The sequence below is a fragment of the Pipra filicauda genome, unplaced genomic scaffold (assembly GCF_003945595.2).
Source record: "Pipra filicauda isolate LSUMZ 115617 unplaced genomic scaffold, ASM394559v2 scaffold1_size10287979_pilon, whole genome shotgun sequence".
NCBI classification, from domain to species: domain Eukaryota; kingdom Metazoa; phylum Chordata; class Aves; order Passeriformes; family Pipridae; genus Pipra; species Pipra filicauda.
Genome location: NW_024104310.1, coordinates 1,661,870 through 1,677,707, shown reverse-complemented (window position 1 = coordinate 1,677,707; position 15,838 = coordinate 1,661,870). Strand labels below are relative to the sequence as shown.

General features: G+C 41.5%; 1 protein-coding gene across 3 annotated transcripts in view; it reads right to left on the bottom strand.

Annotated features, from left to right (window-relative positions):
• The window catches only part of CUL2 (cullin 2), a 46,963-nt gene extending 32,081 nt beyond the window's left edge, over nucleotides 1–14,882 (bottom strand). For 2 of the 3 annotated variants that reach the window (XM_027717272.2, XM_027717274.2), the window contains exons 1-4: nucleotides 14,777–14,882; nucleotides 12,027–12,165; nucleotides 3,259–3,361; nucleotides 1,305–1,399 (exon numbers count right to left, since the gene is read on the bottom strand). In XM_027717272.2, coding sequence (XP_027573073.1) covers nucleotides 1,305–1,399; nucleotides 3,259–3,361; nucleotides 12,027–12,145 — 317 coding nt within the window. In that variant the 5' untranslated portion in view covers nucleotides 12,146–12,165; nucleotides 14,777–14,882. Of the gene's footprint in view, nucleotides 1–1,304; nucleotides 1,400–3,258; nucleotides 3,362–12,026; nucleotides 12,166–13,242; nucleotides 13,285–14,776 lie in introns of all 3 variants that reach the window. The other variant, XM_039380724.1, reaches the window with a different exon arrangement.
• Between the last annotated feature and the right edge of the window lie 956 nt (nucleotides 14,883–15,838).

Genomic DNA, 15,838 nt, shown 5'->3' with positions numbered 1-15,838 from the left:
CTTGTTAAACTTGCTAAAAAGGAAAGCCCCATGCTCCCCTCACTCACACCTTCTCTCTCCATCAGTACATACAGAAAGAGAACCAAGACTAGCATAAAGAACTAAAATTTGCTATACATTGATATGCTGGTATTATTACAACTGCTTTAAAAAAAAGACAAAATGGAACAAAATAAAAGCAGCACTATGTGTGTTTAGATTTTAGGATTTTATTATGAGCAGATTTTTAAAATTTGGGTTTTTTTTTCTTTAAATCACTTAATTTCAATTTGCTGGATAAGAAAACCCTCCAATTAATTGAAATAAAAGTACACAGACCAGATTTTTTACACGTATCTATGAAAACAGTTACAGCACCAAGACACTGATAAGGTCTAATGTCCAGCATTGTTTTTATCTATTATTTTTTATCATCAGAACTAACCAAAACAACTGAAGAAGGTTCTTTAATATCAACTGTTTCTTATTCCATCAGTTTTATCACCTATATTTAGAGTCAAGAATATGTGGGATTTTAGTTTTCAAACTGAATCCAAATTTGTTTTCCAAGCAAAATGCACCCAGGAGGGTGGGTGAAAAAAAACCCAAATCAAAATCAACACCAAAGAAAGAAAACGTTTGTCTCATTTGCCAATCTCATGATTAGTCTTGCATTTTATGAGTTTTGCTCAAAAGTGTCTTACATTTTAGAAGTGTTTCAAATAGTGCCTACCAGGTTAGAAGCACAGATGCAAGCCTACTTAAATCTTAAAGGAATCTATTTTTAAATAACATTAAGATTACTAGCTGTAAAAATCAATCAGTTTTCATTGCTGGAAGAATTACACAAATTAGAACCTGGGATACAACAGAGTCAACTAATTTATAGTATTTTCTTGAGAGCAGGCATGCAAGTAAGAAAAGAACTCGAACCACTTTATAAAAAGCAGAATATCTTCTTAAGGTCTTCAGAAGTACTTTCATCCAAAACATTCCGTCAAAAAACAAAACGTATCCCCTCCTTGCAGAAGAACCCCTAGGACTATGACCTAATTCACTGCAGGGTTGATTAGCACCAATACATTTGGCACTGCAACATCAGGTAGAGCATACTAGTAATGAAAAAAGAGTAGGAACCATCTTAGATAACTTACCTGCTGAGCCATTATTCCCTTTTGCTCATGTTCTGCTACTATAACTATATTCTCTCCAAAACTGACCTGGGGCATATTCATCTATTGCTCTCTTTAAGTAACATTCTTCAACTTAACCTGCAGATTGTTGTAATAATTTCAAAAGTTTAACAATTCTTTTGCAAATCTTACCTGTATAAACAGTCCATATAGTCTGCCCCTTTGCTATACTCTTCCCAGTATCTGTGATACATAACCAGTACTTGTTCTTCAGCTTCCAGAACTCTCTGTGAAGGCACACCCCCCCCAGTAAAATTAGTATGAAAATATCATGCATACTCAGAAAGTTATAATGGGATTATCATTTTGGAATAGCAATCACATATTCAGAATTGTTGCATTGTTGCAATGACCAGAAAACTAACATATCTTCACACTGTCAAGTTTTGGTAAACCAGCTACACCACCTGGAGTTGCTTTATTTTGCATTTAAAAACAACATCCTCTCTACTGTATTATTTTCTATTTATCTTTTCAAAAGTACTTGCTTGAATACGCATGGTTTGTATTTTTACATCATTCTAGTGAGATAACTTGCATAATTATTCCCTCCTTGACACATCAGTTTTAAATACACTTAGCCACATGCACACTGGAGGAATTGCCTAACTATAACCATTTAAAACCAGTGTGCCTTACTGGATAGACAAGCCCTTATACTTACCAAGAATCATGCAATAAAGCAAGTTTACCAAAGCACAGATACATATAAACATAAAACACTTTTGAAGTTCTGCTAATCTAGGCCCACATCTTTTGAAATTTAAGGTAATCATCAACTAAAAGTTGCTGATGTACTCACCTTCTCAAAATATTTATACTTCAAAGAAATAAGTTCAACAATTTCAACTAATTATTATGATTTGTAAGGGAGAATATGATCCTAAGAACTCAAGTATAATTCTCTCTAGAGTTTGTAATTATAAAATCTGGCTCAAGCAGCAATGAAGTCTATGCAAAAAATGGAAAAAAAGTAATAAAAATGTAAAAGAGGAAAGCTGGTAGACAAAACAGAATTGAGAAGGCCTTCTGCTGCAGAATGCATTTTGCAAAGCTTTTCCAACATTATTTCAAAGACAAGTGGTGGATAGCCAATTTAAAAACACAGATGTGTGCTTTCCACTACTTCCTGCTGCTTCTACTGTGCTGGCACCTGCTTGATTATCCTAAGTGAGCTCATTCAGCTCACTAAATAATGAGGAAGAACTTTTTTGGCAGAGCTCTCTGCTAGTTTAGTGAACTGATTTAGTCTAGCAAAGTGTCAGAATTATCCTCTCTGCAACCAGTGGAACTACCCACTAAGACACCCAGCCCATCTTGTCAAATACTCAGGTACATAAGCTCAAAAAATAGCACCAAGCCATTTAGCAGCACCATCCAGAATTTGCAGCGCTCTATCCCCTCTAAAGACACTTAAGGCAGGCAGGTATCTTATTTAAATCTACTTCTCTTTTTATTGATATACAAGGAGACACTGTTCATCCATCCTATCTACTCAACATGATGAACCATGATTCTGACAAAATCCGCTGTCTTAGCTGATGAAACAGAAGTTAACCCACAACTATACAGGTATACAAATATTGCTATTGTCATAATAAATAATTTGCCATTACTTTCTCCCCTCCCAAGCATTTTTCTTATTTCCCACACATTTCAGAAGTTGGTTGGGTTTGTTTTAGCAGAGTATATACAATCAGTTTCCAAGATAGTGCAGTAGATACTTTTCTGTTGAAACAGAAGGCTAACAACAAACTACAGTACGTTTGGAAAATTAAGACATTTCTGTAAATTGCTTGATAACAAGCATTCAACAAAAAAGAGAGAACTTTTCAAACCAATGAATGTATTATATAAACTGTAACCGTTAGCTTAGAAAGAAAATTCTTTCTTTAGTGTTGCATAAACAGATATCTATAATATTATGTTGTGTGATATGTGTTACATATACCACATATATAAGTATTGCATCTCTGGAACTGTCACCTGCGATTTAGTCTCATAAAAACATACAAACAAACCCCCTTCCCGAAGTCAAAAAAGAACAAACAAAACCTACGTGCCCACCAGTAACTGTACATGTTACCTTGTGCAAATGGCGTACGTGATTTTCCAAAAAAATTTTAGTCTCAGTATAAAGTCTCTCTCCAAGAGGTTCAGGATAGGCCACACACAAAGCATAAATGTCTCTGGGCTCAAAGTCAAGGTTGGTATTAAAGTGTGAAAACATATCAACAAAATTTATGATTTACAGAACCCTTTTTTCTCACACACATGCAGTTTAGGTGGGTTTTGTTTTATAGTCAAGCAAAATAGATAAAATGGATCATTTTCTGAATTGGTGTAAGCACTACTTTGGAAGAATTTAAGTTTACAGCATTAATACTAAATTTTAAATAGTGGATGATGAGGTAATGTTAGAGCTTAGATCCTGAAACTTCTAGTAGCCCCACACTGATGTGGCTTCTACCACTTATTTGCCATCTACGAATAACATACAATTATCTCAAAGTGAAAAAGCAGCTTTTGCACACAACTCTTCCTCTGTATTTGCAGCCAACATGAACTGAGACTCTTTTCATATAATGGAAAGAAGCTTTAATTAGGTTAAGAATGTGATTAGGCAAGATACAGAGCAGAGCAAACATCAGGTGAAGCTGACTTCAAGTCTTCCTTCCTGGAGTTCAAAACAATTTACTGTCCCTGCATTTTGCCCCCAACTCCACAGGTAAAACAATTTCGGGGGACACTGAAAATTCAGTAATCACAATGGTGGTGTGGATAAAAAAAAACTGTTTCATTTTTAACCATTATTATAAATTCAGTAATCCTGTTTAGATCACAGCCACACAAAACAGTTTTACTTGCTAACTTAAAGCAGCTAACACTTATAACTCTTAGGCCCATTTTCTCCTTAAAGTACCCTGCAGAGCTACGCCTTTGGTTTGCAACATTTATATCAAGTTTTAAGAGCTGCTTGATGCTTTGTCAGGAAGAGAATTTATGATTAAGAATTTAGCTTTCAGAAAAGTCAAGCAAGGATTAGGTCAAGCCTCACATGGAGAAATAAACTAATTCTGAAAAAATTAGTTTAAAACATCATGCTTTTCTACTAAACCAAGGCATTAAAAGACCAGCCATACTAGAAATACACTTTATAAAACCAGTCATGCTAGAAATAATGATTTAGTAGATTACTTTAATTAAAGGAAGACATAAGATCTGCTTTCCTCTACTTTACCACAAAAAAGCACATGCCCATGTAAAAGGAGGTAAAGGACACAGACAGTTGACAGCTTAGTCTACAGAGCAGTGTCAAGCTCTCATCTCACAGCTTTCTCCAAATGCATGTTTAATTTTTAATATACTCAAAACAAATATATACTACCAAAAAAAAGAATCATAGAATCAGCCAGGTTGGAATGGACCTCTGAGATCATCAAGTCCAACCCTTGATCTACTACCGCTGTGGCTGCTAGACCATGGCACTAAGTGCCACATCCAGTCTTGTCTTAAAAACCTCCAGGGACAGAGAATCCACCACTTCCCTGGGCAGCCCATTCCAGTGCCTGATTACCCTCTCTGTAAAGAAATTCTTTCTAATATCTAACCTAAACCTCCCCTGGCACAGCTTACCACCATGCCCTCTTGTCTTGCTGATAGTTGCCTGGGAGAAGAGACCAACCCCCACCTGGCTACAACCTCCTGTCAGGGCATCGTAGAGAGTGATGAGGTCTCCCCTGAGCCTCCTCTTCTCCAGGCTGAACAACCCCAGCTCCCTCAGCCTCTCTTCACAGGACTTGTGCTTGAGTCCCTTCACCACCCTCATTGTTCTTCTCTGGACCCGCTCCAGCACCTCAATATCCTTCCTGAACTGAGGGGCCCAGAACTGGTCACAGCACTCCAGGTGTGGCCTCACCAGTGCTGAGTACAGGGGAAGAATCACTTCCCTGGACCTGTTGGCCACACTGTTCCTGATCCAGGCCAGGATGCCATTGGCCTTCTTGGCCACCTGGGCACACTGCTGGCTCCTGTTCAGCTTCCTATCAATCCAAACTCCCAGGTCCCTCTCTGCCTGGCTGCTCTCCAGCCACTCTGTGCCCAGCCTGTAGCACTGCAGGGGGTTGTTGTGGCCAAAGTGCAGGACCCAGCACTTGGCCTTGTTGAACCTCATCCCGTTGGAATCAGCCCAACTCTCCAACCTATCCAGGTCCCTCTGCAGAGCCCTCCTACCTTCCAGCTGATCGACATTCTCCCCCAGCTTGGTGTCATCTGCAAATTTGCTGATGGTGGACTCAATCCCCTCATCCAGATCATCAGTAAAGATATTAAACAGGACTGGGCCCAACACTGATCCCTGGGGACACCACTAGTGACCAGCTGCCAACTGGATGCAGCACCATTCACCACCACTCTCTGGGCCCGGCCCTCCAGCCAGTTCCTGACCCAGCACAGAGGGCCCCTGTCCAAGCCATGGGCTGCAGCTTTTTCAGGAGAATGCTGTGAGAGATGGTGTCAAAGGCTTTGCTGAAGTTCAGGTAGACATGTCCACAGCCTTCCCCTCATCCACCAGGCGGGTCACCTGATCATAAAAGGAGATCAGGTTGGTCAGACAGGACCTGCCCCTCCTAAACCCATTCTGGCTGGGTCTGATCCCTTGTCCATTCTGTAGGTGCTGTGTAATTGCACTCAGGATGATCTGCTCCATCACCTTGCCAGGCACTGAGGTCAGGCTGACAGGCCTGTAGTTTCCTGGGTCCTCCTTCCGGCCCTTTCTGGGGATTGGCGTGACATTTGCCAACTTCCAATCATCTGGGACCTCTCCAGTGAGCCAGGACTGTTGATAGATGATGGAGAGAGGCTTGGTGAGCTCTTCCACCAGCTCCCTCATCACCCTTGGGTGGATCCCATCTGGTCCCATAGACTTGTGGGGATCCAAGCAGCTCAGTAGGTCACTGTTTCCTTCTGGATTACAGGTGGGCTGTTCAGATTCTTGTCTCTTTCTACAAGCTCCAGAAGCCAGCTGTCCTCAGGACAACCTGTCTTACTGTTGAAGACTGAGACAAAGAAGGTGTTAAATACCTCAGCCTTTTCTTCATCTTTAATAACTATATTCCCACCCATGTCCAGTAAAGAATGGAGGTTTTCCTTGCCCCTCCTTTTGCTATTTATGTATCTGCAGAAGGACTTTTTGTTATCCTTCACAGAGGTGGCGAGATTCAGTTCAAGTTGTGCCTTCGTCTCTCTAATTTTCTTTCTACACGACCTAACTATATTTCTGAATTCTTCCTGAGTAGTCAGCCCTTTCTTCCATAATCGGTAGGCTCTCTTCTTTACCCTGATTTCTCTGAAAATCTCCCTGTTCAGCCAGACCAGTTGTCTTCCCCGCTGGCTCGTCTTTCGGCACACTGGGACAGCCTGCTCCTGTGCTTTCAAAACTTGCTTCTTGAAATACGTCCATCCCTCCTGGACCCCTTTGTTTTTAAGGGGTTTTCCCCAGGGTACACTCTGGACTAGTCTTCTGAATAGGCCGAAATCTGCCCTCCAAAGTCCAACGTAGAGGTTTTATTGATGACCCTCCTTGCATCCCTGAGTATTGAAAACTCTATTATTTCATGATCACTGTGTCCCAGACGTCCACCAACCACCACATCTCCCACCAGCCCCTCTCTGTTTGTGAACAGCAGGTCTAGTGGTGCTCCACCCTGGTAGGCTCATTTACCAGCTGGAGCAGAAAATTATCCTCTATACACTCTAGGAATCTCCTAGACTGCCTCTTCTCTGCTGTGTGGAGTTCCCAGCAGACATCCAGCAGGTTAAAGTCACCCACGAGAACAAGGGCTGGTGATTTTGAGACATCCGCCAGCTGCTTGTAGAAAAATTCATCTGACTGGGTGATCTGTAACAGACTCCCACCAGGATATCAGCCTTGTTGGCCTGATGTAAGATACTGATGTAAGACAACTAATCAGAAAAAAACCCCTTCATTGGGCAACTGGAATCTCAGAGAGCCCCACCAGAATCTAATCTTGTGTACAGTTATTTCATCCATATAAATCATTTTTATCAGAATTCTTCTTGGAAAGACAAGAAGTATTAAATGAAAACCCCAACAAACAAAACAGGCAACATTCACTGCTTTGTAACAGTAACTAGCATTGCACTGCAATAGCTTACAAAGCTGTAACCAATAAAATATAAAATCCCTATTAAATTAATAGCGAAGAATGAAATGTTTTTTAAAGACATTATAAAGAACAATTGTTTTTTACACTTTCCCCTCTCCAAGAAATTTTCTCAGTCTAAGGATGGCTGGTAGTCAAATGCATCCTCAACACAATTCAGACCACAAGCCTCTTCACTATGCAAAGATATCTTTGAGAAAATAAGCTCCAGAATTAGAAATCTTTGTAAGCTACTCACAAGCAAAGGGAACTTGACTTTTTTCCTCTTTAGATCCACAACTACATTATCTGAATCACCAAAACTATAAGGGATCTCTACTACAAAAACAATGTACTTCAAATTTAGAGAAAAGATGCAGTCTTCACCCAAACAGCACAAGAAAATAGTAACAGAAATTTATTTGAAAGCAGCAAACAAATATCTCTGAATTAATCTAGCCTCTGTGCCCTAGGCTTCTGTTAGAAGTCTGGATGACTTGATTGTTGTAAACAAGCTTCTTAATTGCAGTAATCCTATTTAAGTATGAAAATAATATCTGTACTCCTTCATGAAAATGCACATCTTCCAAACACGCCTTTCCTTACTCTAGAGAAAAAATTTTCTTGCAAACAAAGAAAGCTGAATCTATTATTCCTCCTTGACATATACCACTCTGTTTAATTTCAGCAGGTATGCAAACTATGAGCCTAATCACAGAAGCACTTAACAGGCAACTCACACCTTTTCCTGTATCCACCAAACGCTACTTGCTGGGGTACTAAGCTTTTCTGAATTGCTACAAAAGGTATCATGAGACTGAAATACACATTACAGAGTAGCTTTGCTACATTCTTGTTCTATTTGTACTGGTTCCTTTATCTATCTTTCAGTCCAGAATCCAAACTTGAGTGTCATGTCCAAAATGTTGTGAATCTCTTAAAAAAAATAACCTCCGAGGGTAGATGAATCATTAATCATCACTGGCATTTTACTCCATAAACTTAAAGCACATTTTTCCTGTGCTGCCGTTCCTTAGAAGGTCAGGAAGAAGCCTTTACTGTTCAATAATTTAGCTTTAATGGTGAAAGCCATCTGTCCTTCCAGTTCAGCACGTAGGTTTGGAGGGTGAGAAAGGAAGCTGAAGCCAAACTGCTGCTTAAGGGCCTTCACTCTGTGCTGAGAACAAGAACATCAAAAGCCTTATGTGATTTAAGTGCTTTGGCTGCTGTTATTTGCGAGGCATTATCCAAACCTAAACACTTTCAAACTAAGAAAGAACAACAAAACTACTATCAACCAGAAAATACTATATCCACAGTCATAAAAGCTCACAAATACTGAACTCAGGGTTAAAAAAAGCATCTAGGTAAGACCCTATATTAACAGAAGGTTTTGAATAGATCTTCTCTAGAAGACCAACTCAGAGCTTTGGGTAAATTTTCAATTGTTGGTCTCCGTCCATAACAGAATCAAAATTCACAGAGGACTTGAGGACTCATAATCAGAAAGAATTGTGATCATGTGAACTTTATTTACTCTTCCTTCTCTTTGGGCTGATTGTTTTGTTACAGACACATGTTTAAGTTTCTGGTTTATCATAGAATCCTTGTAAAACAGAGAACTAAGAGGAAGAAGAACAAATATGCAGAGAAATGGAAAAAAAAAAAAAGCTGGTGGTGATGCTGCATACTTTTAAAATAATTCTATTTGCAGTACAGCTACCATCCTCCCTGGGTACTGTCCATCTTATTTATTTGGTGGTGGAAAATCCAAGACAACAACAGGAAGAGCCTGATGTTCTACCTGTTTGAAAAAGTTCTAAGTAAAAAGTAGTTATCAAAGCACAGATGAACTACCTACCACTCTAACCAAGCTTGAGCAGCCTCTTAACTTAAAGAGCACTCCCAGGTCTACTGAACAGTTAGCAGCAAAGTCTAGGAAGTTATACAACATATTCACAATAACTAAATTATTGTAAATAACATCTCAAATAGAGACATAACTGTCACTCGTTTTCCAGACAATGAAACAACTCCATACACAATTCTTTCTGCTGAGAACCTTAAAGGAAATCTGAAGGTCAAAGGTGTCTCAAGATGACTCACTGTTTAAATAAAGTGACATATTGTCTTTCAAGTGATCTTTTCCAGAAGATTTTAACTCTTACACAGTTGTGGTTCCCAGCTCATTGCCATTCAAGAATTTCAAGTTTGAGATAAAGGATTTATTTAAAAATAAACTACCTTTAACAATAAAATTACCATAAGTTACAAAGGAAACACTATATTCAAGACAAACAAGTTCTGGGGAACTAATGGGGTAAAAATTAGTTCTAGAAGTGAAATATGCACAGTACAAGCCTCTCGTCCCTCAAATACTATTAGCCTCCATACTCAATTTGATCTCAGCTGTCTCAAGCAGCACAAGAGAAAGCAAACACTTCGTAGAACACATTGCTACAGATGAAAACTGATTCTTTGCTGTAGCTTATCCTTTGTTTCCACATTATTGTTTCAACTACACAGCACAAGATCAACCGATACCATAATCAACAAAGTAACCTGTCTGAGTTTCATTAAAACACAATTCAAATAATCTGGGACAGATTATTTACTGTGCTTATTAAGCAATCTGAAAAATAGAGTTAATATGACATTTCCCTTAAAATCTCTGTAGGTGTCTAGAAACAGATTACTCCAATTATATTGAATTTAACTGAGAATAAGAAGTTAACAAAGAACAAGATGACATATTTTTTAAAGGGTAAATCTACTTAAAATATATCACCAAGACTTTAGTTCTCTTTATATATAAAGCCTGGAAAAAGCTTTCACACCAGCTGTACAGAATTACCACTTTCACCCAGTTGTGGAATACCCAGTGAGCAGTTTGTGTTAAAACACAGAGTTTGGTTACAGGAAGCAGAAGTACTAAACAATCAACATTCAAGCTGGAAGTTACAAGTCACACAAACTCCTCAGGCCACTCAGCCATAGACAATAAGCCAAAAGGGTCATGCCTGTGCCAAATCAGGCACTAATAGTACCACTTTCAAGGACCATAATTAAGAGATGATAGTAAGTAAGGTCTTAAGAATTACATGCCTAATGATTCTTCCAAGACTGCTTCCTGAGTCCGCTATTCATAAGCATTCCTTTTCTGATGTTCAATCAACTGGAGTAAATCCCAAAAGAGGATCAACAGCAGACTTGTGTACAAGGTCTCCACATAAGAAGTACTAAGTGAAACAGTGTGACGAGGAATCAATTCAACATCTCATGCAACAATTATTATTTTATATTTAAATCTATTTTAGGTGCCCTTGTCTAAATGTTTAGAATTTTAAACTACAGAATTTAACCACTTGTTGAAGACTGAAATATTAAATCCTCAAAAACTGCTTAGAAAGAATGACTGCAGCTCAACTTGTCAGCACATAAGCACAAAACTAATTTGTTCAAAACGTCTGAAAATTCTGGAGTCACTTGAACTTGACTCCAAGACAAGGTGACGAGCCATGTCCCCAGAAATTAATTACCAAGTTTTAATATGAAAGAGCTCCTAAAAGATTATTGCACCACAATAAGGGTTCACAAGCAACTAAATTTTCCATTTAAGTATACACATGTACACAGTCAAAACTGTGTACGTGGGAAAGCAATTCTGAGAAAGGGTAACGTGTTCAGAACAAGAAGAGACTTTAGAGTCAAGATTCTGCACGCAGAATAAGCTTGTGTTGTAAAAATCCACATATAAGAATCTTCTCAGGAGCTTCTTTTTTCACCCACAAGAATTAACAAATCAATAAATAAGTCTAAACCATTCTTCCCCCTTATAATTAAACCAAACTCTGTATAATTGCTGCAGAAGAGGTGCAAAGCCTCCTAAAATTGTCTAATTATTCACCACACTGTAATGGCTAATGAATACATAGACACAGAGCACAGTATAACTGGTCAGAACAGTTACACTTATTTTAAAAGAAGTTAACTGCAACTTAAACCTTTTAAAAAAATTACAAGTCCATTTTACAGATAAAATGCAAACCTTTCACTACAACGATATATACACAGCTCTGACTTGAACGGCAACACCATTTGACCACAGAAAGAGTAATTATTTTTAACCATGATTTAACTGTAAAGAATAGAGAGGTTATGATAGTGGAGGGAAAGGAAGAAGGCTTTTAAATAAACCCTTGCTATAGAAATGTCTAATATGCTAGTCATCAGTACAGATAGAAGTGCAAAGGAGAGGCAGAAATCTGTACACACAAAAACCTCGCTATTCCCCGCACCGCAAATTTAAAGATGTGCATTCTCTGTCCTTGGTGTTTCCCCTGCCACATACACATTTAAACAAACAAGAAAACCTCATTATCAGGATAGGGGACATTCAAGGCCTGCACTTTTGTGAACAGCTATAGCATAAGCTAAGTAATAGAGCTACTAAAAGTGACTAAAACTGAGACTTTTTGTCAATATGGTGACTTTCATACAGAATACTTCCCAAATACACAGAATTTTCCATCCCTTTCAACATATCCACTGATCTTCAGGTTTAATAACAGGTACAGCCTTACAACAAGCTTCTGATCAAGATCACTGAAATTGTTGTGTAACACGGGCTTCCTCTGTGCTAAATACATCATTTGAACACATTAAGTCAGATTTTTCACTTAAAGGATACGAGAAGCGATCATTCCACGTTGCTCTTTCAACATAATCCAACATAACAACAGCTTTAATCGTCGTTAGAAGTTTGTTCCATGTTTCATCAAAGTCAACTACTCGTGGTTTCAAGGACATTGTGGGGCTTTAGTGTTAATCTGTAGAAGAATTAAACTTGTCAGACAACATTGCACAGTCATTAAAAAATATATGTATTTTTCAATTTAAACTTTGCACAGTGTTGCACCACCATGACAGAGCAACACGAACACCCACCCCTGCTTCCCCACCCTCCAAAATTAAGCTCATGAACTCTTGTTTTTAATGTAATGGAATGAAACATTCATGTTGCACAAGTAGCCTACAACATAACACCAATTAATCTAACAACATCATGCCTCATGAAGTTCATTGTCTCACCAAGCTGTCCATTTAACAGTGCTATATGAAGATAACAACTCTCCGGTAAATTCTTATTTGTTCACTTATATGCAAAGCCTGTTTAAGCTGTATCTGAGAAAATTTTGGGCAGGAACACACTGAACTATTACCAGAGTATCTGAAGTTACCACTGTCAGTTTTTAGCCTACGTTCACCTCAGGTTTTCATGAGACATTTTTGGTGCTACATTTAAAAAGCCACAAAAGCTCAAAGCTTTGATCAGGATGGCAAAAAGACAACATATCTAAACACAGAGCAATATGTAGAGCTTGTGCAGCTTACTGCACTATGCAGTAGGACAAATCCTGAAATCTTTCAAAGACATGGCTTCAAAATACAGAAGCTGTGTTAATAATTTCATATAAAAAATACTGGAAGAGATTTACTGGAAAAAGAAACCCTCAACATTAAATTATCGAAATAAAACCAGGGAAAAAGTAAGGTGATTTTTTAAAAAAAGAGACAACTGTGAAGGCCTCTTCTTTGTTTCCACTGGTCTCTGTCCTATGCACCTAATCTAGAAAGGACCTGATGTGTGACATTCCACGCACAAAGCAAGTCTAGCTCCTGCTCAGAAACATGACATTGTAAGACTAAAATAAAACGTGGAAAGAATATTTCTTCTTTCATTTTAAATATATGAACAAGTAATTCTTGTCTTCCCAAATCTTCAAGGTCAGAAGGGAAAACAGAAGGCTAGTGACAAGCAGACTTTGAACACAAGAGAGGCAGACCTCTGTAAGGGAAAGAATCAAATGTCATGCTACAAAACCATTTAGCAACTAGCTTACTACCTTAATCACTGCTGGCTCTTGCAGGGTAAAGAACTTCTCAGTCTAAGAAAAAATACAATAAAATCAGATGTAACTTTTACCCTGCATGCATACAAAACACCCCCTCGACTAACTAACCAAGCTCCTCAACTGCTGTTAATGTTGTTATATTTGCAACATGGTTATTACTTCAAGCCCGGTATGTCAGCAGCAGCTCACTTCACAGAAAATCAGTGAGAACTGAAAAAAAGGGGGAAGGGAGAAAGTGGTAGTCTTCAAAGAGCTCTAATACCATTATTCTGGAAAACACGAGTATGTTCAGCTGACACCCCCCCTAAAAAAAAAAATCACGGTCCACAAACAAAATTAACAATCATAAGAAGTGCTTGTGGTAATGAAGTTGTACTTAATTGAGTGTTACATTATAGGTCACTGTCTTGGAAACACACGTGGTACCTCCAAGGTAAAAGAACCTTTTCTTCACAGATAAGCAAAACCCTAGGGAGGAAGGAAGGGTGAAGAAAAAGTCCTACCCACAGTACATCACACAGAATCAGTAAACTTGTGTTCAGTATCACCAAAACCTAATAACAAGTAAAGCATTCACATAGTCAACAAAGTATTCCAGAGTTAAATAGTTTAAGATAAAGCTGACTGTTGTTTTGCAGTCTCCCACAGCTTTCACACCAATATGAATTTAAATGTGTTTTACAGACACACTACTAAATGTAGTAAAACTTTTCTGTAAGATGGTGGGGTTTTGAGGTTTGCTGTGCTTTGCTGTCTGCATTGTGCAAGCTCACCAGCTTAGAATATTAAATGTCTTGTACTGATGCAAATACACTTCCATAGTAAGAATTATGGTAGGGCAGAATATCTACCCTAGGGTTTATACTATTCAGGGGGTGGGAAACCATACCTGTTTGACAAGCCCTAAGGTAAGCAGATATTGCTAAAACGTATTTACACATGAGAATAACGAAAAGATATTGCTTCTATCGCCTCATCTTTTAAAACGTACCAGTGCCAAACGGCACATATTCGTTCACAAAAATGTAGTTTCCCCCAGCGTCAAAGCATTCTCCAAATTTCCAACCTATTGAACCACCTCGATAAATTACAAGCCAGCGGTGGGTGCACAGCCAAGGGCGGGAGCACTGGCCTCCAACAGGTGACCAGCTCTGCCTGCCCTCGCCCCTGTGCCCCGCTCCCCGGACCCAGCCGTTCGCTCCCCACCTCCTCCCCCCTCCAAAACAAAAGCGAAACCGGCCGAGGATGCCGCCAGGACATAATAATGACCGGCCCCGCCAGAGAGGCCGCGCCGCGCCCTCCCCGCGGGGCAAGGGCAGGACCCGGGGCAGGCGCGGGCGCTGCCGCACAGACGCGGCCGGGCCTGGGACGGGGGGAGCGGCGGGGCCGGGGCCGGACGGGGCGGCGGGGCCCGATCGCCCCCGCGCACACCCGGCGGGGTCGGGACCGCCGCCTCGCCCCGAGCGCGGCGCTCCCTCCCCTCAGCGCGGCGGCCGAGGCGGGCCGGGCCAGGCAAGGGCATTACCTGGCGGCCCGGGGCCCGAGTCAGCGACCCCCGCCCGGCCTCCCTCGCTCCTGCCCTCGGCCGCGGTCGCTGCCCCGCTCCGTCCTCACAGCGCTGCCATTACCCAAAGCCGCCCGCGCCCCGCCCCTACCGCCGGCGCCGCCACTGCCGGACCGGGGCGCGGCCCGCGGCCCCGCTCGGAGCTGCGGCCGTCGCGCCGCCGCCTCGCCCTCCGCGCCGCCGCCGCCGCCCCGGGCTGTGCCCGCCGCGCTCTTCCCGCCGGCTGCGGGACGGGCTGGGGCCAGAGGGTCCCGGCGTTCCGGCACCTCCCGATCCCGGCGTCCCCCGCCGGACAGCGCGGCTTGGTACGGCCCGCGCTGTACGGCGAGCGCGGGCGGCCGCACTTCCTGGCGGCGGGGTGGTTCCGGCGCACGCGCCGCTCCTCCTCCTTCTCCACTGGGGGGAACCGCTCCCGACATGGAGTCCAGGAGGGCGAGCGGGACCCGGCGGGACGCAGGATGGGAGGGGCCCTTACCCGGGCGCGGGGTTCCCGGGGCCTGGGTGAAGCGGTTTCCCCAGAAGGTGGGGGTGTCCCCATCCAGCCGCCGGCTCCCAGCGGGGAATTTCCCCCTCTCCCACCACGTGCTGGAGGTGCGGGAGACCCCCTGCGCCGCCCGGCCTGGCCGGCTTAGCAGGGCACCCGCCCCCCCTTGGAGTTCCTGGCGGAAAAGGGTAATGCAAAGTTGTTCACTCGGAGTAACAAAGTGAAGTCGCTCTGGAGACTAAGTAGCTGAAGGTGTTCAGTGCCCGGCGCGCTGTGGGAGCCCAGAGCTCGCGCAGGTTCGGGCTTACGTAGCAGTGCAGACACCACGCACTGAGCCGGGACTAAACGCGGACCTGCCGCTCAGAGAGCACTCCCAACTAAAAATATTAGTTCTTTTTTTTTAAAAAAAAGCTAAGAAAAGGATTGTATTTGCAGCATGTATTGCACGTATCTACAGAGACATGGTTCTCTGATAAACAGATACTTGTTTCGGAAAACTGTGTTGTTCAAATTACTCAAAACTCGAGTAAAAATAATTG